Source organism: Pleurodeles waltl, chromosome 3_1, assembly GCF_031143425.1.
Source record: "Pleurodeles waltl isolate 20211129_DDA chromosome 3_1, aPleWal1.hap1.20221129, whole genome shotgun sequence".
NCBI classification, from domain to species: Eukaryota; Metazoa; Chordata; class Amphibia; order Caudata; family Salamandridae; genus Pleurodeles; species Pleurodeles waltl.
Genome location: NC_090440.1, coordinates 1,116,074,864 through 1,116,097,242, shown reverse-complemented (window position 1 = coordinate 1,116,097,242; position 22,379 = coordinate 1,116,074,864). Strand labels below are relative to the sequence as shown.

Sequence of the window (22,379 nt, the reverse complement as noted above, 5' to 3'; positions counted from 1 at the left end):
AAGCTCACACTGCCTATGCAGTATAGATAAGTCACCCCTCTAGCAGGCCTTACAGCCCTAAGGCAGGGTGCACTATACCATAGGTGAGGGCACCAGTGCATGAGCACTGTGCCCCTACAGTGTCTAAGCAAAACCTTAGACATTGTAAGTGCAGGGTAGCCATAAGAGTATATGGTCTGGGAGCCTGTCAAACACGAAGTCCACAGCACCATAATGGCTACACTGAAAACTGGGAAGTTTGGTATCAAACTTCTCAGCACAATAAATGCACACTGATGCCAGTGTACATTTTATTGTAACATACACCCCAGAGGGCACCTTAGAGGTGCCCCCTGAAACCTTAACCAACTACCCGTGTAGGCTGACTGGTTTTAGCAGCCTGCCACACTCGAGACATGTTGCTGGCCACATGGGGAGAGTGCCTTTGTCACTCTGTGGCTAGTAACAAAGCCTGCACTGGGTGGAGATGCTTATCACCTCCCCCTTGCAGGAGCTGTAACACCTGGCGGTGAGCCTCAAAGGCTCACCCCCTTTGTTACAGCACCCCCGGGCATTCCAGCTAGTGGAGTTGCCCGTCCCCTCCGGCCACGGCCCCATTTTTGGCGGCAAGGCCGGAGGAGATAATGAGAAAAACAAGGAGTCACTGGCCAGTCAGGACAGCCCCTAAAGCAACCTGAGCTGAAGTGACTCTGACTTTTAGGAATCCTCCATCTTGCAGATGGAGAATCCCCCCAATAGGGATAGGAATGTGACCCCCTTCCCTTGGGAGGAGGCACAAAGAGGGTGTAGCCACCCTCAGGGCTAGTAGCCACTGGCTACTGCCCTCCCTGACCTAAACACACCCCTAAATTCTGTATTTAGGGGCTCCCCTGAACCTAGGAACTCAGATTCCTGCAACCTAAGAAGAAGAGGACTGCTGAGCTGAAAAACCCTGCAGAGAAGACGGAGACACCAACTGCTTTGGCCCCAGCCCTACCGGCCTGTCTATCTCCCCCCCACCCCCCCCCCTTCTGAAGGAACTGCTCCAGCGACGCTTTCCCCAGGACCAGCGACCTCTGAATCCTCAGAGGACTGCCCTGCTCTAAAAGGACCAAGAAACTCCCAAGAACAGCGGCCCTGTTCACCAAAGACTGCAACTTTGTTTCCAAAGGAGCAACTTAGACAACCGCGTTTCCCGCCAGAAGCGTGAGACTTGCAACTCTGCACCCGACGCCCCCAGCTCGACTTGTGGAGAAACAATACTTCAGGGAGGACTCCCCGGCGACTACGAGATCGTGAGTAACCAGAGTTGCCCCCCCTGAGCCCCCACAGCGACGCCTGCAGAGGGAATCCCGAGGCTCCCCCTGACCGCGACTGCCTGACTCCCAGATCCAGACGCCTGGAAAAGACTGCACCCGCAGCCCCCAGGACCTGAAAGATCGGAACTCCAGTGCAGGAGTGACCCCCAGGAGGCCCTCTCCCTTGCCCAGGTGGTGGCTACCCCGAGGAGCCCCCCCCTTGCCTGCCTGCATCGCTGAAGAGACCCCTTGGTCTCCCATTGATTCCAATTGAATTGCACACTGCACCCGGCCGCCCCGTGCTGCTGAGGGTGTACTTTCTGTGATAACTTGTGTCCCCCCCCCCCCCCCCCCGGTGCCCTACAAAACCCCCCTGGTCTGCCCTACGAAGACACGGGTACTTACCTGCTGGCAGACTGGAACCGGGGCACCCCCTTCTCCATTGAAGCCTATGCGTTTTGGGCACCACTTTGAACTCTGCACCTGAGCTGCTAGTGTGGTAACTTTGGGGTTGCTCTGAACCCCCAACGGTGGGCTACCTTGGACCCAAAGTTGAACCCCATAGGTGGTTTACTTACCTACAAAAACTAACAAATACTTACCTCCCCCAGGAACTGTTGAAAATTGCACTGTCTAGTTTTAAAATAGCTATATGTGTTTTATTTGAAAAGTATATATGCTATTGTGATTATTCAAAGTTCCTAAAGTACTTACCTGCAATACCTTTCATTTGAAGTATTACATATAAAATTTGAACCTGTGGTTCTTAAAATAAACTAAGAAAATATATTTTTCTATACAAAAACCTATTGGCCTGGAATTGTCTCTGAGTGTGTGTTCCTCATTTATTGCCTGTGTGTGTACAACAAATGCTTAACACTACTCCTTTGATAAGCCTACTGCTCGACCACACTACCACAAAATAGAGCATTAGTATTATCTCTTTTTGCCACTATCTTACCTCTAAGGGGAACCCTTGGACTCTGTGCATGCTTTTCCTTACTTTGAAATAGTGCATACAGAGCCAACTTCCTACAGGGACCAATATTATTCACTTTCCATTGAGGAGGATTAGAAATGGAGTGTGCCTTTATTATTTTCATTATTGGATCAAAAATGTCCCGAGATGGATGGTTGGCGTCTTGCCTTAGCGGGTGTTTATTTTATGGGCTTCTAAGATTTTTTCTGGTGACCTGTTCTTTCTTAACAGCAGAGTACAAGTACCTTTTAAAAGTTAATTCAAAATCCTCCAATGTAGTAGACCGTGTTTTTACCGGCGATAATATTTCTGCCACTAATTTCACACATGTACAGTAGAGGGTGATGGAAGGTTGCTGCCACACATGCCCTTTTCCTGGTACCCTCACAGCCACTGCCCTCTAGATAGCCATTGATCATGTCCTCGCCTTCTATCTGTTGCAACACTTTAAAAGTGTAAGGGCAAGAACTGTGCCTCCCACTGGTGCCCTTGCTTTTTGTTTGGATGGGCTACTCAGAGGTGAGTGGAAAGGGACAGCTTGGGCCAAGGACTTTACACTGCAAGAGGTCTCATTCAGTTTAACATTCTGAGCAGATTCAGGGGCAATGCTCACCTTGAGTCCGTGGTTGCAGGTGAGCCCCACCGCTTTGGGGACTGGGACTTATTTTTCTCAACAAGCCTTTAATACAGAGCAAGAGAGAAAAAAAAAACACAAAAGGAGAAAATAAGGTGAAAGAGTAAGACAGGGAAAAGCTGGGATGTAAGAGTACCTGCAGCAGTGACGATAAAGAGGAAGGGAGTTTCTTTTGGTGGATTAAACAGACCTAAGGTGAAATAAAGACTATGCAGCCTTGTTATTAGGCATCCTCATCTTTGATAGTGCTGACTGCGCGATTCGAGGCACAACTTTGGGTCTCTGAACTTCTTCTTTTACGAGTTAAGCACTGGAGCGTGAGCCAACATCCTGATGGCTTCTACATTTGCACAGTTGTTGTCATCTTTCAATTAAATGAGATCGATCTGGCAAAGATGTATCCTTATTTAATAGTGAAGTTAAAGCTCCCTTGTAAGCTTGGTTAGCTCTTTCCTCTTATGGCCTACTGGATCAGAAGCCGTTCCCTTTCTTTAATCCAAGGTTTGTCTCTGTGACCCTGTTAGAAAGACAAAATGGGTAAAATGAAGAATGTTCACTCATGATTATAGATGGTTTTGATGCCTTGATGAAAGAGAGGCAGACAAGCCTTTTTACTCTGTCATCTGGAAGGTTTGCCACAATTCTACTGTTGTATTGCTGGATTTTTTTGCTCTGCTTGATGCTATTTCTAAGAACAAGACATTGCAATATTCCACCATGTTACCAAGTATTGCTCTTGCTACAATCGCACCATCACTTCCCTCTTTATTAAGGAATATTTATATTATTGGCCAATATTGAGGGCTTTGTATTTTCCCCTGTGCAGTTCATCCGAGGTGCTCATCCTTTCCTCATCAAAATGTAGAGTATTTCATGTTTTCCCTTTCATAACATTTACTTTTCCCTACTCATAGATGTGGCTTTTAATGGTAATAAAAAGATCGGGAACTTGCTAATGTTGCATGAATTTGAGATTGTAGCACATATATGAAAGTGATCAAGGTATTCTCCCTGGAATCAGCACAAACATTTGTAATATAATAATGTTCTGTTGTCTTTATTTTCTAACAGAATACTGTTGGATTTATTGAAGATGAACGTGGCTCCCTTGGCAGTCTACCAGATGCTCAAATCTATGTGCGCGGGGCACAAATCAGACCCAGCCTCTACTGAAACTTATTCTGCTCTGCCACCTGTCGCCCTTTCTGAATCTAGAGGTTAGTTAAGTAGCTCTACAAAGTTGCCCTCAAACACAATCATCAAAATAAACTTAAGAAAGCAGTGGAACAAAGGACTCCTTTGATGTCATAATTCTAATTCCTTCCTCCAAATTCTTTCCAAAGGTATTTTAATGTTCTATTTATAAATAAGGCTTCGGGTTTTATGGGCTCATTTTATTCAGCTTGAACATCGATATCCATATTTATTGTTGTAACAAATGCAATTACTAATGTCATAAATTAGTTTACGGGTAATGTTACATACCACATCACCACTAACTCTTACCAGTTAGACCACTATAAATATATTGTTTTGAGGATGAGTTATTGAGTAATGATGCGCTTTTAGGTGGTGTTACTTATCGATGTAAGTATTGTGTGATCATAAGCATTGTAAGTGGTGTGCAATACTTAAGAGTTATTGGCTGTAGAACCTGGCCTTTGGCCAGACCCTAAGCCCAGGCCATCATGGACAGCTATGCAGGGCTTATGAGTTATTAGAAATAAGCTCTTTGACCGAGTTTTGGTGGTGGTGGTTCTCAAACGGACTGTTTCGTTTTTTTTTGGGGGGGGGGCTGAGTTTTTTATACTTTTTTTCAGTATACGCAAACATACTATACATCTCAAACAGGCACTTACACGTTATCCTTTTTAAACTGATGGACTTTTCTGTATTGTTCAACTTTGAGTCAAATTGAGCTTCTCAGGTAATTAACTATCAAAGACAGATTAGCTCCAATAATTGTGCATAAACTCCCTTAAACTGGGTAGATATTTATTACAGTCACTTCTGGGACTCTGCTATCCTCTGTGCTTAGAATTAGGTTTGAAAAAGAGTACTTTTAACTTCATATGTTCCAGAAGTCTGAAAAATATCAGTATCTTTAGCTATCGATGCTGACATCATAGAACCTGGCTAATGTTTTCATGTTTCTTTCAGGGTCAAAGATCGATCTTAATCTCAGGTGTTTTGGATGATATGAGTGGCTCAGTTTGCTTTTGGATCTGGTTGCTTATAGTATAGTGTCAGGTCAATGAGTTAAAGTTTTGCCACTTGCAACATCGCTTGATTGAGTCCTGTGGTTGTTTTCATTGCATACAAGTGAAGCAACTACCTGTGTTTTGTGCACACAGCAAGGAGTGCACCTAGAGCATAGCAGAATTTTCAGTCATGGCTTGAGCATTTACTTTTACATGCGTGAAGTATGTTGTGCATGGACACATTGTTTTTGTCTTGTCAGAGGCATCACTTGGCTAACATATTGCTTGATACGGTTGAAACTTTTGATACGCCTTTCTAAGGGCGTTCCTCATGACACCATTGTTTCTCAGTCTAGTTGTGCAGTGCGTCTGTTTCTTATTTTTGTCTTCATTTCTGCCATGACTACATGTCTAAACTGTGTGTACAGAGCCTTGGTGGCTTCTTTGTTCTTTCTGATGCACTTTTTTCCCTTGGTTTTGAGAACCCTTTCAACTGTTTTCCCCTGAAAGACTAGACACTTGTGTCCAGGGGAGAGGCCCAAGACCAAGAGTTGAGCACCTTCCCTCCGTCTAATGCAGGAACAGCATTTCTGCAGCATTGGGCTCATTTGTATGTAACCCTAGATGGTAATCACATGCTATTACGGTTGATCTGCTGGGGAGCAAATGCTGTTGATTAGGCTGTAGCAAATTGGGTGTGAGCTAGGCCAGTTATGCAGCTTTGTCATTACCACCGTCATATTAACCATCTTGATTAGGAACATGGGGCACAAATATCCTCCAATCTTAGTATGTTAGAGTGTTTGTCAGAGCAATACCCTGGCCTGTGTGGCTTCGTGTAAATAGTTACTCCTCTAAGACCTTGAGGAGGGATGTGATAAGATCTGGATCAAATGTTTGGTTTGAGAAAGCTTCAAGATTATGTGGGGCTCTATTGTTCAGTGAGGTAATTGCATATGTTATTTCTTCTCTGTTGACTTACTTCAGTATTCGGAATGGCCATCCGAAGAACTATGACGATCAGTTGTTCAAGAAACGTTTGCTGCCTGTGAGAGGAGAACACAGCATATTTAATGCCGAGTACAACACTATAAATGTTTAATTGACAGCTTGCCAGTCAGACAATAGAGCACTTCTCCTGTACATTCCTGACTTTCTTAATTTAATGGAGGTTCTGATAACTCATTATTCCCAAAAATAGGAACAGTAGTCTGAGCAGTCTTCCACAATAGGTCAGATGAGGACTGGCATTGTGAGAAACTTGAAATCTTTAAGCTGCATCTACAAAATGTTTTCCAAGTGTCTGTGTCCGTACGTTACCATAGTGGCAAGTGACTGATTAATTTCCACAGGCATCATGTTGAAGCTGTTCCAAATACTGAATGCACAGAAGTACCCCATGATGCTTTTCTTGCAGACTCACGAAAATAAAGCTTGGGTTGAGGCGTCAGGGTGATATTGAAGGAGGTATAATTGGCATGAAGCAGTTCGCTCGTTAGGGGGAGCACTCATTCTGAGTCTCATAGGTAAGAGCATTGCTTATGGCAGGACCAATTCAACATTTCTCTCAATGTGAAAAGATGTAGTGTCCGCAAAGCAGCCACAAGAACCTCTATTGATTTATGTGTTGTTTATATATTTGAATCAGGTGCTACGTTGTTGCTTCCTGTGAGTGTTTATATACTGTAGTTGTAAAGTAGATCAGCATTTCAATAATGTAGTCCTAGTTAGCAAGCAAGAGAGAACCATGCATAATATATTATAATAGAATCTGGAACAATTCAATGTTGTGTAAAGAAAGAGCGTGATGGGGAAATCTGCCGTTATTCCGTGCTGAAGACAAAGGAAAGGTTAGGTGTTTTTTTTGTAATTTTGTGAAGTGCAAGAGATACTGAGTCCAGTCCGATGATTGAAGTGATGTTTCTTCTTTTGTTGCAGACCTGAAGAAAGTTTGTGTTATTGTCTTTCTTTTTTCACCTCTTGATATAAAGAGTGGTAATTGTGTGGCTTCTTGACTTGTTTTTCTGTTCTTAATACTTTATAGGTGGTGGCAGATTCACGCAAAATTAGTATGGAGGTAGAAATGATAGAAATTATGTAAATTTAGGGTTTCTGCTCAAAGAACTCAAGGGACCGTCTTCTTGGTTCTGAACTCACCACCTTTTAAAGGAATATGAAACTGTTCTACCTTCGTAGTTAAATTGATTGTTCATTTATGCTGGTTAAATAAAATTGCCAGAGGTTAATGAACTGGTTATCCAGTCAAAACTGCTTCATGGTAAGGCGTGCGTTACATTATCATGTTTTTTTGCATTATTTCATCAGGTGCCAACCATATTGTGCACTTGACTACCATTCCAAGACGGTCCCATATAGTTCTTAATTGCAGTTTGTGATTATTTTTGTACATTTGTTTACTTTCATAAGACCATATTGTTGAATATATTCTGGCCTCTGATAGTGTGCTGTTTATACATTCATATAAAGACCAATATGTTAATGCAGAGCTAGTTGAATTTGTGTGTAATTTTGTAGAGGTATTTACCATTGGTTTCTTCTCACGTTACATCTCTAGTCATGGGGAGTAGCATTTTCACCTTTCAGAGAAATTGTTGTAGCTCCATGATGGCGGCTGACTGTGCACACACTGGATTTTTATAGATGCATCTTGACTTTGCAGGGTTCGGGCTTTCTGACTCTATCATTCATGTGTTCATCAAATGTACTGCATTTCTGACAATGACAGACATTTCAGTGCTTATTATTTTCATATAGGACTTCGTAATTAAGGAATTCATATAATGTAATGTGGTGTCTGCTTTCATAGCACTTATCCATGGTACGTTCTGAGCACTCCTTTTATCTCCTGTTCTACTTTTTCATTATATCAGTTTTGAATAAAGCCGTATGGAATTACTATATTCTTCTGTGCGCTCTCCTGGGAGAAAAAGTGAAGGGAAAAAACTTCAATACCTGTTTCCCAGACTGGCAGTGTTACATTCCTAACAAGAGTAAGTTCATTGGAGTTAGGACACTGTCTGTTTTCCGAGCTCAGCATGGGACGTTAACATACCTAGGGGCGCCTGAAATATACACAAGTTGTGGTCAGGACTGACCATGCTGCTGAACAGTTTGACACAATTGGTGGTGATCTTAGAGTTGCCAAGTGGCCATATGACGACATGCTGAATTTTAGAAAACCCTTAAATACTTCACGAAAATCTTTTTAATGGACTTATATGTATTTCGTCTGAGAGTAAGTTAGATCAGCATTATTGTTTTAGCTGTATAACCAAGTATCGTTTGAGCACGCCTTCCTTTGCCTTGAAAACTGGTTTAATAGTAGTCATTACATCTGCCATCTACAGCTACAAAATTTATTATATTCCTTTTTAAGAATTGGTTTTCTCACATTTACAAGGTTGTTACGCATGCCCAAACGCGTCCAAGGTAATGTGTAGATTTTCAGAGCAATGGGAAAATATTTTTCCAGTGTTCCTACCATTCCATTAACCTTGAGCCTAAGACAGAAGCTGCGTGCAAGGACAACTGGGAGATTCTGTATTAATTACAGCTCAATGGTACTCTTGAAGTACCAGCTATACTATGGTAAGTACCATTTTCTCTGTCTTGCCATGATTATTTAGCATCATCGTGTATAGGAATAAACACAAATATTGTCCTTAATTTGAGAAATGTATGTGGTATTTTAATTTGAATAGTAGCGCTTGGTAGTCTCAGTGTACCATATCAATAAGCTTGACCCCATTTCATGAAATGAGCAAATGGAGAAACATGCTTCTGATTTGAGCTTCAGATGAGGCCTGTTGATGCTGTTTACATTTGGGCTGTGACTTTGAATTACAGCTTGGCTGTCCATTTCACGCTCCCTTCTAATTTAATTTAGGAATAAGTAGCAAATCCTCGTTTGCGATTCGGAACGGCCTTTCCAATTTTCAAAGGTGTTAAGTACATTTAAAAATTACAATTAGTGGTCACAACCCCTGTTATTTTGTGAATCATCATGTGTACGACTGCGACCTCAAAATGGATCTGTACATCTGAAAATATACTTGCAGACCTTGTGTTTTTTTTTTTCAAGTACATACTAGATTTGATCTTGACACAGAGACAGTTTTTTCAATCCGTCTTTGAAAGCTAGAAGTGCTCTTCTTTTTGTTGTGTCTTCGAAGGAGTGACGGCTAGGCATTTGCTGAAATTGGAGTATTGTGACTACATACATTTTCAGGTTACAGATGCAGCCAGCGGATTCCATTGCTTAGTACTTAACTCCCCTGCAGATGTATGCCTTGGACATATGATGTACTCTTCAAGTAAATTGAAATAAAATAGATAAGATACCGGACTGGCTACAAATTAGATTCTAAGGCTTACTATTTAACAAAAATGGGGGGAGGAAGTATGAGGGTCCAAGGTCATCGCAGCACCAGGGAAAAGAAAGGGGAGCGTGAAAATCTAAGAGGTAATAGCGTAACATTAACAATCAAGGTAACATATTACATCATGTGGCACAATCGCAAGAATAACCATTAGGCACGTAGGTCCTTGTTACACAAAGGCACATGCACCGAAACATGTCTTAAAGACTCGTCTTCCTCCCCTTCCGGTTTGCTGTCCGACTGAACCCCCACCAGCCCCTCCAAACAGACTCGTTGTAGGGTGTTAGACATAGTGGTAGTTGGGTTCTTCCTGGCTCTTTTCGACACAAGACTTGAAAGGCAGCCAAATTAATTTCAACTTCTACATTATGTCCAAACCCATTGCAGTCAAACGTTCCATGGTATATATATGCCACACCTTAGTCCACTACAAAGTAAGGCTTGGCGGAAGGGTTTTTTCCCAGGGACGGGCTATTGTTAATCTTGCTAAAAGGCGGCCAAAGGTGAGAAATGTGCCCCTATTGGTTGTATATGGATAAACTAAGTCATCCCCTGCCTTTCTCAATAAAAGCACCGTGGGGTCCATTGGCTGTGTCACTGAGCAGATCTGGTAGATCAAAAGTAGCACCTCCACCCAGAACAGAATATGCAATGCCCTAACATTTGTAAATAGGTGCCCCTAGATTCACAGCTCCTTTAGCAGAGATAGCAAGTCCCTTGCATGGCACACAGTCAGGCCAGGTTGAAGTACCATCTTGTGAGGACTTGATAACAGATGGTCTTATGCTGTAAGCAGATGGAGGTCTTAGCCGCACCTGACCAAAGCCGCTGCCAGATGTCATCCTCAATAGTGATGCCCAAACCTTGTTCCCACTGTGACTGGTAAGGGTGTCACCCTGGCTGGAAAAGGCTGCGCAATGCTGAGTAGGTGTCATTGATGCCTTTCCTAGTAGACTCATGTGCAGAGAATTGTTCAGAGATATGTTGGCTCTACTCCCTTTCCTTTCACTGCAGGTGCATTTGCCCAGTGTAGTAGTTGTGTGAGGGGAAACTTGGCTGCAGTGATCATGTGGAAACATTGAGTGTTCAAGGTGGCCCCATAATGGGGGCACTCCTGCTCCCTAGTCCGTAGAGCAATTGTTCAGTGTGCACAGCACAAACTCTGGGTTATTTACAGCATATTGTTGGGTTTTTCAGGGTGAAAGTGGTCTTGAGGCCTTATCTACATAATGTATTGTAGGAGAATGGTGAATCACCTCTGTTGCAAGAGCACCCAAGGCATAGTATAAGGACGGTTGTGCCAGTCCAAAAAGCATTGCAAATTGGAGGCTGGGTGTAATATTCTCTATTGGGAGACACCTGCCCTCAATCTGATGTTCTCTTATAGAGCATTACTTTTGGTACTTGGGGCATCAGATATGCCACACAAACTTTTAGACATGCTGGATGGTGTCACGGGGGATCCAGAGCGGCAGAGTGTTTGTTAAATACAGTAATCTCGGTAAATAATCCATCTTCACGTCATTAATGTAACTCAGCCATGATATCTCCATGATACCCCAGCGATGGAGATCTTTTAGTATGGCCTCCAGTACAAGAAGTATGTTATGTTTGTAAAGTGTACAAATAGAGCTAGTCAGGGAGATCCCGAGGTTGTTCAGGGAGGTACCCTCCCATCATAGGTCAAAGGTGGAGAGTAAAGACCGGGTTCTGTGAGTGGGATGAACTGCCCCTATCCTTGTAGACTTTTTATAATTACTTTGGAATCCCAAAGCTGCTTCAAATTGTTTTAGCTCTTCCAACAGCAGTGGAAGGGATGTCATGGGGCACATGAGAAATCCCAGTACATCATCAACAAAATGTGGCAACTTGTAATGTCCCCATTACCTCAAGCCCCCAAATCCCGGGATTGGTTTACATGCAATGGACAATGGCTTCACTGTGAGTGTAAAAATAATGGTGTAAAAACCCCTGCCTGCCACCCCTGCTAAGGGACATCGGAGGGGAGATGGCAACATTGACTCTGTTGTGGTATGTCAGAGTTTTATAATTGGCCAGCAGATATGTCATAGGGGGACCCTGTCTCGTCTTGGAAAGGATCGTGTGGAGGAACTGCCAGTACACATCCTTAAAAGCCTTTGCGTCAAGCAAGATAAGTAGGGTTGTTGTTTTGAATTGCTCTGCCACATCAACCCCATTTTCCGTCAGCCTCACATTATCTAAAGCCGGTCTATTCTTAAGCAATCCCCAAAGGCAGCTAGTTAACAACCACAGCCAGATGGAGTGTATGCGAGAGACTAAGATGGAGGTAAATATTTTAATATCACAATTTAACAGGGAAATGGATCTATAAAAGGACTGGGCCCTGGGGTCCTTGCCTGGTTTCAGTAACGGTTACTGTAGATTCCATCATGTTGGCGCTACTGATTTGGTGAGGAGGAAGGAGTTAAAGATCTTAGCTAGGGTTTTCGTCATCAGCTGACAATAAGCTTCATAAAATGATACAGGGAAACCCATGTGGCCTGGGGGCTGCTTTGACTTTCAGTTGGTGTATAGCTGACCCCATCTCTTCTGAAGTTCCTGGATTAGCGTGAAGTCGGCATGTGGAAAGGCAACATCTTGCAAATAGCGGTCCTGGGTGGCCAGTGCTGGGGGTGAGCCTGATATAGCAATGAGTAATATATCTTGAAAATGTAGAGAAAGTCCGGCATATCTGTATGGTGCAACCACTCTTCATCTCTAATGGCAGAAATATAGTTTTGACTTTGGTTCTGCCTCAGTTTGTTTGCCAATGGTCAGTGGACCTTGTCACTCCCCTCGTAATATTTCTGATTGATATAAAGGGGCTTTCGCGCTGCATCAGTTATGTAAAGCTGTTCCAGTGAACTCTTTTCCCTCCTTACTTCCCCCCCCTACTCTTCTTAGCTCTCTATATACTCTATTTGAGCCTGTAGCCTTGTGCCCGGTCTTAGACTGGGAAAGAAGAGACTCAAGGTTCTCTTTCTCAGCTTTAGTTAATTTGACAAAGGTGATGTGTGATTTGAGTTCACCTCTTAGCAGTGCATTGGCCGGGTCCCCTGGTATAACACAACACCTCCCCTGTGTTGTTTTCCTTGAAGTAATGCTCCAAGGACTCTTGCACTGAGTTCCACAGCCCTGGATCTTGGAACTAGAGATCATTAACATACCACTGAGTTCATGCACTGAGGGAGTGTTGCTGCATCTAGGGCCACAAACACCAGGGAATGGTCCAAAAGCATCTGGGTGCCCACAGTGCCCCCACCCGATATCTACCAACCTGAGATACTGGATGCCTTACGTCAGAGTTGAGAGGATCGGGTATGTGTTGTAGCACACCACAGAGCAGCCTAACGTAGAGTCTAAAACTGTATTAAATCCCCTGCCCCCAATTAGCTCATCCTAAGTAGGCAGGCACAAAATGGGAGTAGGGAGCCACAGATGTCGTTTTTATTATCATTTGGGCTATAGATTGAGAAAAACATGAAAGACCAGATGCCTAGTTGCTCTCACTCCTACCCTCCCTGTTCATATGAGATTAAAACTAGTTATGGACAAACCTTGCTTAAATAAGTGATCACCCCTTCAGTTTTGGCGGTACCAGGTCCATGGACCTGTAGCTGGAACCAATAGGAATGGAGCCTCTTAGTGTCTGATGCTAGGAGATATGTCTCCTGAAGCATGGGTGTCCATCTGCTTGGTATGGAGCCACTTCAGAAGTGCTTTCCTTTTCATTGGGGAGTTGGGCCCCTGAATGTTCAAGGAAGCTACACTGAGATGGTGTGGCTTTGAAACACCAGGAGGTATTATCTCTTTATAGGGGCAGCAGTTGTAAGGCAGGCCTTATTGAGGAAGGTGTGGCCCCTGTCTCCCCCCAAACCCTCCTTGAAGGGACCTCATGCCCCGTTCAAGTGTATTATGGATGGTTTTGCGCACCCTGGAATGGTGGATAGGGAAAAGGACTAAGGGGGTTATTCTAACTTTGGAGGAGGTGTTAATCCGTCCCAAAAGTGACGGATTTACCACCAGCCGTATTATGAGTCCATTATATCCTATGGAACTCGTAATACGTCTGGTGGTATATCCGTCACTTTACCGTCACTTTTGGGACGGATTAACACTCCTCCAAAGTTAGAATAACCCCCTAAATCTGTAAAACTAAACTGAAAACATTAGGAGGAGCAAAACTATGTTTGAAGTAAACAAAACCTAGCAGCTGGATAATGTACATTAGCTGCGGTTAGAGGGGCAGCTCATGAGGTTTCTCCAAGGCCCCCACCCACTGAGTCAATACAGTAAAGGATACAACAACAATTGGTCCATACAAGCTGGGCAGAGGCCACTGCAGGCAGGAACAGCTCCAGCAGTGGAAAAAGGCGGTTCACCAAGCACCAGACCCCCAGGCCAAGTGCAAGTTTCCAAAGCAGCAATCGTCCAGTGGGTAATCCAGTAATCTTCTGGTTCAGGCAGGTCCATCTGCTGACCAGGCCATCGCTTGAATTTCTCAGAAGCCTTGCGAGCCGTCTTTGGGGGTGAGTGCTGCCATTTATTCATTCATGGGAAGCTAGATGTAGCCAGCGAGTCATCACTGGCCTGGACGGGAGGAGCCACGTGCAGCAGGATTCAGACTTTGTCTGGTGTACTCATGGCAACCTGCTTGTTGTCAGTTGTAAAGATCAAATACGCAGGAAGCCCTACCGATACAGAACTGTCTTTTCCTGTAAATAGGACAGTACTTACCTAAAATTGTGATGTTTGTCCAAGGTCTGGAATAATATGTCTTTAAGAACTGTAAGGTCGTCACCCATGATGATGATGATGATGCCCAGTTTCTGAGCCGCTATTAAGATATCTTCCTTGACCCAGTAGCAATGAATTCTGGTGAGCACATAATGTGCTGTTGCTGGTAGGAAGAGAAGACGAGGTGGGTGAGATCGCTGCCATTGTGGTCCCGAAGGGTGTGATGGAACAGTGTCTGTATGTAGTTTTCAAGCTCAGCATTAGTGACGGTGGCACTTATTTCTGTGATCCATATGTTATTGCGTCAGGAACTTTTTTTATGATCTTCCAGAGCATCGCCCATGAGTCGTTGTTGGGTTTCAGTAGCCGACACCTTCTCTCAGATCATCCTGCACTTGGTCCTGCTTTGTCACCTCCACCAGTTCCAGTCGGAACCCAACACCCTTCACTGACTTGCCAAGCTCCATGAGCGCTTTGGTAAAGTTTGTGTTCATGGCCACAATATCCCTCTTCATCTCCTGGAGGAGGGATAAGAGGTCCCCTTTTGTTACTGGCAAAGATAGGGGTAGGGCCAACCTCTTGTAGGGCCTCATCTGTGGCCTCCATGGAGCCACTGCCCTCAAGTGTTGTAGTAGCCAGTGACGTCTTTGGGGGTGGAGGGAGGGGAGCTTGTGACATGAGGAGGCAAGAATGAGCGGTCCCTGCCCCCCACCAATCCGAGGTCGGTGAGCTCTCAGGCGAGACCATTCTGTGTGCTCGTCCACGCCATGCCCCAAATTCCCCCACCCCAAAACGGAGTTTTCTTTAGTTGTAAGTAACTTCAGCCCCTAACCATCCAATGGTTACCCAGTACACTAACCTGCGGAGATGAGTTAGAGACTTGAACTCAGACATATGAGTGCATCATGAATAGTAGCTGCAGTAATCGGTCATTTTGACACAGACCTTAAATACACAGTTATCACATAGGTTGGAGAGCTTCTTTGCTCCGCACATTTTGTTAAAAGGTAAACCTTGATCTTGTTTTTCGTCCTGGTAATATGGGCTGATTCTTCTTTGCTGTCTCCTTGCTTCTCTTCTTCTGTGTGCAGAGGGGTGGACTAATAGCGCTGGTACAAATAAACGTGTGTAGACTCCACCATTTTCCTACACACATTGTGTGTTTTACGTTTTGAAACGGATTGTTTTTATTGTATGCATTCCGATATATGCTAATGTTATCCGAAGCACATTAATCTACCAGTGTTTCCTCTCAATAATTTACAGACTCAATTTGGCTCCATTTTACAATATTTTCCATTTAAATCGAAATAGCACTTTTATGTAATTTAAGGCCAATGTGTTCACCAATTTGTAATGGTTTGGAACAGTATTTTGATTGGTATAAAAGGGGACGTATTTTCAGCAGATTAATTGGAAAGTTTTGGAGGTGCAGAGCAGCGTTTGAGTTCTGGAGGAGGAACACGGTCCGTGCCAATGCAATCTCTAATATTTTGTAGGACTAGTAAAATGTAATTTTACTCTTCCGCAGGGCGGAATAAACCACATCTTTCTGCAGCAGCAGAACGCAGCAGCCGTGAAGGGTCGAGCCAAAGAGTGCCTCGTCAGCCCAGCGCCAGCAGAGGGCAGAAGAGCGGGGGCTCTGGAAAGAGCACAGGAAGTGGCGGCTCGTAAGACAACTGAAGAAGCCAACATGCACTGCACGACTTTACCCAAAAGTTATTTTGTAGCGAGAGTCTCCCCACCCTGTTTTCTCCCCCTCCCCATTCCCATTGGGCCATTTAATTTTGGACTACGATATTCAGGTTAATTTTTGACTAGAAATAATTGTCGTTTTATTTACAATGTATGTAAATTTATCCCTTCTGGATATCCCAAAAGCCTGGATTTGTGAACCAAAGTTGAACATCGTTTTTGTGTTGCTTGTTCAGACTTGGATGTATATTAGTCATGAAAACTATAACTTTATATTTATTAATAATGGTGGATAGTCATTTAGCAAAGGACATATTGCATTTAAATGCTTGCTTGGCATTTAATATCAAATTATAAAAATAAGTTTAAATGCTCGAAAGAAGTCTTGCTTTGTTGCAGGATGAAGTGCGCGCGGTTGTTTATTTTTAAGGCTCTCTTAAATGGGTCAATAAAGTGTGTCCGGTTGTTTATTTATTTTCTCCTTTCTTAAATGCGTCAGGTCTTTTTCATGACAGTTGCTTATTTAAGATTGAGAGTAACGTGTTCTGTTTCGGTTTCTAAGTTTGCATTCGTTCACGGGTAACGTTGGAGTCACCAGAAAACTGAAAAGCAGCAACATCATTACTTCCCCAAAACATCACATTCTTAATTATGCTGCTAAACTGTATTGGCACCTGTTGATATCATGATCCTCTGAAGATATTTGATGAGTGTAAACCACTTTCTACGAAATATATGTATTAAATGAAGAATTGATTGAGTATTTACGTCCAAAACAATCTACTGGCCCCAAGAAGAAATGAACAATTAGAAAATCAATGAATGTACAATTAAGAAAGCTGGAAAAAAGCTGCTTGAACGCAACGCCTGTAAACTGATCATAGAGAATGATGTAAAACAATACAGTGCTTCACATCATATTAAAATGACTTTATTTAATTGATGTTTGGACCACTCGACTCTGGGTCGCATATTTATCTAACATTGCTCTTTATGCTTTTTACATGTTTTCTCTATGCATTTAAATGTAAAAGAATCACAGTATTTTATAAAGGAAATCCATTTATTAAATCTTAAAATGATGGCTGTGTGTTTGGTCAGTTTAATTCTTGTAACTTTAGGAAGCGGGCATCTGCAAAGCGAATATGTCTGAATGTAATGTGACAACAAATGGCAGTTAGAAGGCAGAAAAGAGTTTCCATGCAAAATTGCATTAAAGACAGACCCACTGGCTTTGCCATTGTTTGGTATGTGGATTGGTAATATTGGTGGTGATGGTATATGTGCAGGTTGTAGTGCTGGTGGTATTGTTGGTGTGTTAATGATGATGTGGTATTGGTGGTGGTTTTTGTGATGTAGTATTAGTGATTGTGTAAAGATACACAATAGAAGGCCTTGTTATGTTCAGGCTGGCACTGTTATAAAAAAAAAAAAAAAAAAACATTATAAAGATCTTACTGGAGTAAAACATGCTTTCTGTATGGAATGCATATATTAGGTAAAAATAGAATGTGCAAAATGTACTATTACCTAGTGTTCTTTTTTTAATGTGAAATAGTCCCTCCAGAATTGCAATGCACGATTTCTATAGCAGGTAGACTGAATTACCAAGCGGTCAATCGCAAGATGGAGCGAGCAGTGCTCCCTTGGGCTGACCAAAGATGTGAATGACAATGCTTTATTCCAGTGGCTGAAAGAGCTGCTCCAAACGTCAGTGTTTGAAGAGGACTGATCCAAAAACCAATCTGTGTATATTGCATGAAGAAAATTGTTCTGTTAACTCAGACCTCATAAGCTTGTAAATGGGTACTCTTAAGTCTCAGCCTCTTTCAGTCTTCCACATTGCACTTCGGTTTCCTTATTGGCAGTACTGAATCACACGGTGTGCTTTCTCTACTGTGCCTTGGTACTGTCCACATACTGTATTCTGTCTCACGGAGTCCCAATCTTTTTCTTCCCCCCTTCCAGCCATATGAATGGTCACCAGATCTTCTTCTCAGAGCTCCTTAGCCTATGCTTTTGTTTCATTACAGGGGGGTGTCTTCATTTTTTGAAGGGTTTTCATTTCAGTAATTACTAGAATTCCACTTTTTGTTTGGATTCTGTTCCGTGTGTATATATAAACTGCTTCCCACAAACTCTGCTGTACATGCAGCGTGGTCATCAAATTCATATTTGATCCTGCAGTCCTGCGCTTACACAAAGGATTGATAGTTTACTGTGTTTCATGGGAGATTAGGATTTTGTCAGTTGATTTTAACTGGTAGGTATCGGAAACCTTGCCCTCTCTGACAGTTTTTTTCCTTCACAGATGTGTGCTCACTTCTAAAAGGGAGGAGCGCTTTTAGTCCCAGGGTACGTGTGCCCAGTATTTGGGTGAGCCTAAAACGTCCTTTAGGTGTAGCTCAATGTACTCCGTCTAATGCATGTGGGCCTAATACCTGATGTGATTTCAAAATGTCAGCATAAATTAATATACTGATGTATTTATTTGGCCTAACCCAACCCTCCTTTTCCTACTTCCTCCAACCTTCGCATTTATGTGTACTTTTAAACTGCATTTGTACTGGTTTTAGGCACAATAACAGGGTCTACCATTATGGCAAGCATGCCCATCACCCTGGTCATTCCATGTTCAACCAATATAATTGATTTTAGCCTCAGTGCCCCATTCGCTGTGTCCTCTCTTTTGCTGTCTTTTAATTCTATTAGTGCAGTCTTGTGTTTTGAAGGGGTGGATTGGTCTATGTGTAGTTGATTGAAAGGTATGGAGCAGAGGATCAGTGTTTGAGTTCCTACATGGACTAACAGACTGCAGAAGGCTGTTGTCTGTCATTCATATGGCTAGCTGCAAGAACACCGGGGAGTGGACACACCTACAAAGTCTTCCTTATAAGGAGATGTCATATGAGTGCTAGCCCAGAGGATGCCTTGGAGTGTTCAGGGTTAGTGATGAAGGAAGGGCATGGAGGTGGGAGCAGGGAGTTATGGCTAAAATCCAACAAATACCACTTCGGTTCCAATTCCTCAATGAAAATCTTAGGCAAATGCAATGTCTTTTCAAAGGCTACTTAAAACAATATGTTGACCAATTTGAAGGCCGTGATGATCTGCTGTCGCTAAATATAAAAATACCCTGACCTCTTGGCTGTTCATTTTTTTTTTCTCCAGGAAAGCAAGAGTGAATCATTACTGCTTCTTGCAGAAGTTGGCTGTCAGATCCTTATGGAAGAGAACAGCCAAATAAATCTATTATGGTCATCATGGACCTCTTTCCAGGTGGAAATTCGAGAAGACAATTTACAGCTGGTTGCTACCACATCCAGTTGGTGACATATCTGTGTGTGGACAGTCATAGGACTGCTATGGAGAACTTTTCAATTGGATTATGGAACTAGTTATTGGTATTTGAAGGTGTAAGTAGGACATCTTAATTCAGTAGTGTTGTTCTTTCCATTGTTCATTTATAAAGTGTTGAACATTCTAAATCCTGCAAAGTGTCTCTTTAGAATACATTTGAAACTGGTAAAATGGAATTTATGCTAGAGTTTAGAGGTTGTTCACTCAGCAGTTAAAGATTGATTAGGCACTACACCTCTACATGTTGACTCCTTATTGCATACCACACATCACTTTTTTAGGCATTTAGAGCAATGTGGTATTTGCAAAAGTCAGAAAACACTGCAGTTCAACAGAACGTCCCTAGTATATGAGAAGGCTGCTTAACTGTCACAGGATTGATCTCCACAAACTACTTTCGTGACATGTAGCACTATATTTTTTTGAAATTAGCTTTTTGGTTGAGGGGAGTGAGAAACCTTCTGAAGCAGAAACCATAAATCCCTGTTAGTGTGAACTATAAAAGTCACTAAATTAACCTGTGGCTAACCCTCTATAAGCTTGGAGGAAAAGGAGTCAGACTTAACTTTAAGGCAATCTGAAAAGTTTTTTGCAGCACTTGAACAGTAGTAAAGTGAAAACACAAGAAAAATCGCACCCCAATTTGGAAAAACAGATGTAAAATGTAATACATTATTTGACACCAAAATGACAAAAATCCAGTCAGTGGAACAGGAGTTATGAACTTTTAAAGTTTTTACTAAAAATCAATGCACCAACTGCAAACATTTAATTGCACGAGCCTGGGGCAAAGTTAAGTTATGGCCAACCGTGATGGAGTGCGGCTCAGATACATGAGGTGAATTGGGACTGGTCTCAACTTATCTTCAGACTTATAAAAACGTTTGATAAAAAATGTCTTAGAAGATATAGGTCAGTGGGGCAAAGCAGCTGGTGGGGTCCAAGTAGGAAGTGTCACTGTCACGGAGCTGCTGGACAAATTTGTGGTGAAGATTTCTACTTCGTTTCTTTTTTGGAAGTCAAATCTCCAGCGGGATGAACCTGCAGGCTGTAGAAGATGAGGGCTCTACAAGGCCGAATATCGTTCTGATAAGGAGCAAGTGAACAGGATTAGCTACTGCAGAGAACATCATAGTGGGAGCTGCTGCAAAGTTAGACTGACTGATAGTGCACCATGGGTGAAATAGCAATCAAGTAGTTCAAGGCCTTCTGTTGGTTCTCAGGGCACATTTTGACAGAAAATGTTGTAAGTTTTGACTTTAGGCTGTTTGGGCACTGTTAGCACCATTCCGAAGGGTCCAGAACTGGCACAGCACCACTTGGAGGGTAAGTCACTTCAGGCAGGGTCTAGGTGCACCATTCAAGTTGTTGGAGTTTGTTGTCTCTCTGTAGGTCAGAGCAGGAGGCCAGTTGGCTAGCCCTTGGAGCCACTCTGGTAGTGCTGGGGTCAAGAAGGAAGGCAGTCTCCAACAGAAGGGCAGTCCAGTAATGCTTCAAGCAGCAGAGCAGTCCTCTGAAGTGCAGGACAGTCCTTATGAGATTTCTCTGCAGGCCCAGGAGTAAACTAAACTTTAGTTACTAGAAAGAGGTTCTTAGGGTCTTATCTTTATACCTGGTGCCAGCTTGGAAGTTAAAGAAATCTCTGGAGTTTTTTTTCCCCACATATGGTTCTGGAATTTCCTTCCTTCATGTTCAGGCCCCACAGGGTTTTGAGGTCACCAAAGGCTAGAGTGAAGTACATTGTGAGTGGGCTGAAGCAGCTTTTTTTAAAACATAAGTGAGGCTGTGCACATCTGCACCCCTTCCATCCCTGCAGAATGGCCCATCCTGCCAACATTTAATCTCCCTTTGTGTTGTTGTCCAGGAGAAATACACAAAGGCTAACTGCCCATCATACCTAGTCGTGTGAAGCAGGGCACAGGCTGCAAGCATCAAATGGTTATGGCAAGAAAATACCAAAACCAATGAGACAGGAGGGGAACAGTTATGTGGGATAGGCCCTCAGTTTCCCTGAACTAATATACATAAACCAGAAGCGGAGGGTGTCTCCTAAAACAGGCAGTCACTATGCTCTGCTCCTTAGTGATCCCCAAGCACAGTGCTTGTGTTGTTATAGAACCCTCACAAATAAAGCTAATCATGTGGCATGCTTCATCATCGGGTCCTCACCTGGTGAGATGCTCATCGCCAGGTGGTCTTAACCTCGCAGTGGGAGGGAGAAGTTTGATATTCTCTGTGTTCTTATTGGGATCTTAGGATAGAAAATGTTAAAAATATCTCCAGTGAATCCTAACCCAATTCTCTGTAAGAAGGGTTGTGAGGTATGGTTAAAAACATAGCATGTCACAAAGAGGGATGTCCCAAGCCAGTGTGTATGTTCTTGATTGACATGTTTCATCTGCTTCTCAAGGCGCAGATTTCATCAGGACCTCCAAAACCCTTGTATTGCTAGCCTATACTTGGGGCCAACTGGAATTATGCAATTGGGCAGCCAAGGTGATTTTTGCATGATTCCAGATTTGCTGCATTTGCCACATAATCTGCAAATTTTAACAATTTCTTTTAAAAATCTGAAACGGTTCAAAACGTATTACAAATTCAGCAACCCATGTTGCTGCACACTGAAAGGCCATTTGCAAATGTGGGCTGGTTACCTTTTTGCTGCTATTGCTATGTTTGGGTATTACATTGGTACTAATGAGGTGCATCCAATGCCCAGACAGTGTTACCAAGTACAAAGATGTCGAAATTATAAAGTAATACTATTACAAAACGTTCTGCATTATACCGCATAATTTACCCAACCCTGCCGCATAATTTGTCCCTCCTGTTCTGCATAATTCCAGAGACCTGGCCTATAGTGAGCAGAAGTAATGGAACCGTGCACATTCCATGCAAGGTCAAGAAATAGTTACAAACCCTTCTACACATGATGAGTTGATTGCAAAATGAAGATTCTATGTTAGGACTGCAGGCGAGGATTATACTTTCTTTCTTTCCTTTAAACAACACAGCGGGTGTTAAAAAAAATAAAATAAAAATAATCCCAGAACACCCTGGGAACATCTTTCGTCA

General features: G+C 42.8%; 1 protein-coding gene across 1 annotated transcript in view; it reads left to right on the top strand.

The window, feature by feature from the left end:
* LOC138285000 (mitotic-spindle organizing protein 2B-like) overlaps positions 1-17,026 on the top strand; it is a 32,648-nt gene extending 15,622 nt beyond the window's left edge. The window contains exons 2-3 of the mRNA XM_069224400.1: positions 3,962-4,107; positions 15,781-17,026. Coding sequence (XP_069080501.1) covers positions 3,962-4,107; positions 15,781-15,923 — 289 coding nt within the window. The 3' untranslated portion in view covers positions 15,924-17,026. The remainder of the gene's footprint in view (positions 1-3,961; positions 4,108-15,780) is intronic.
* Positions 17,027-22,379: the final 5,353 nt, after the last annotated feature.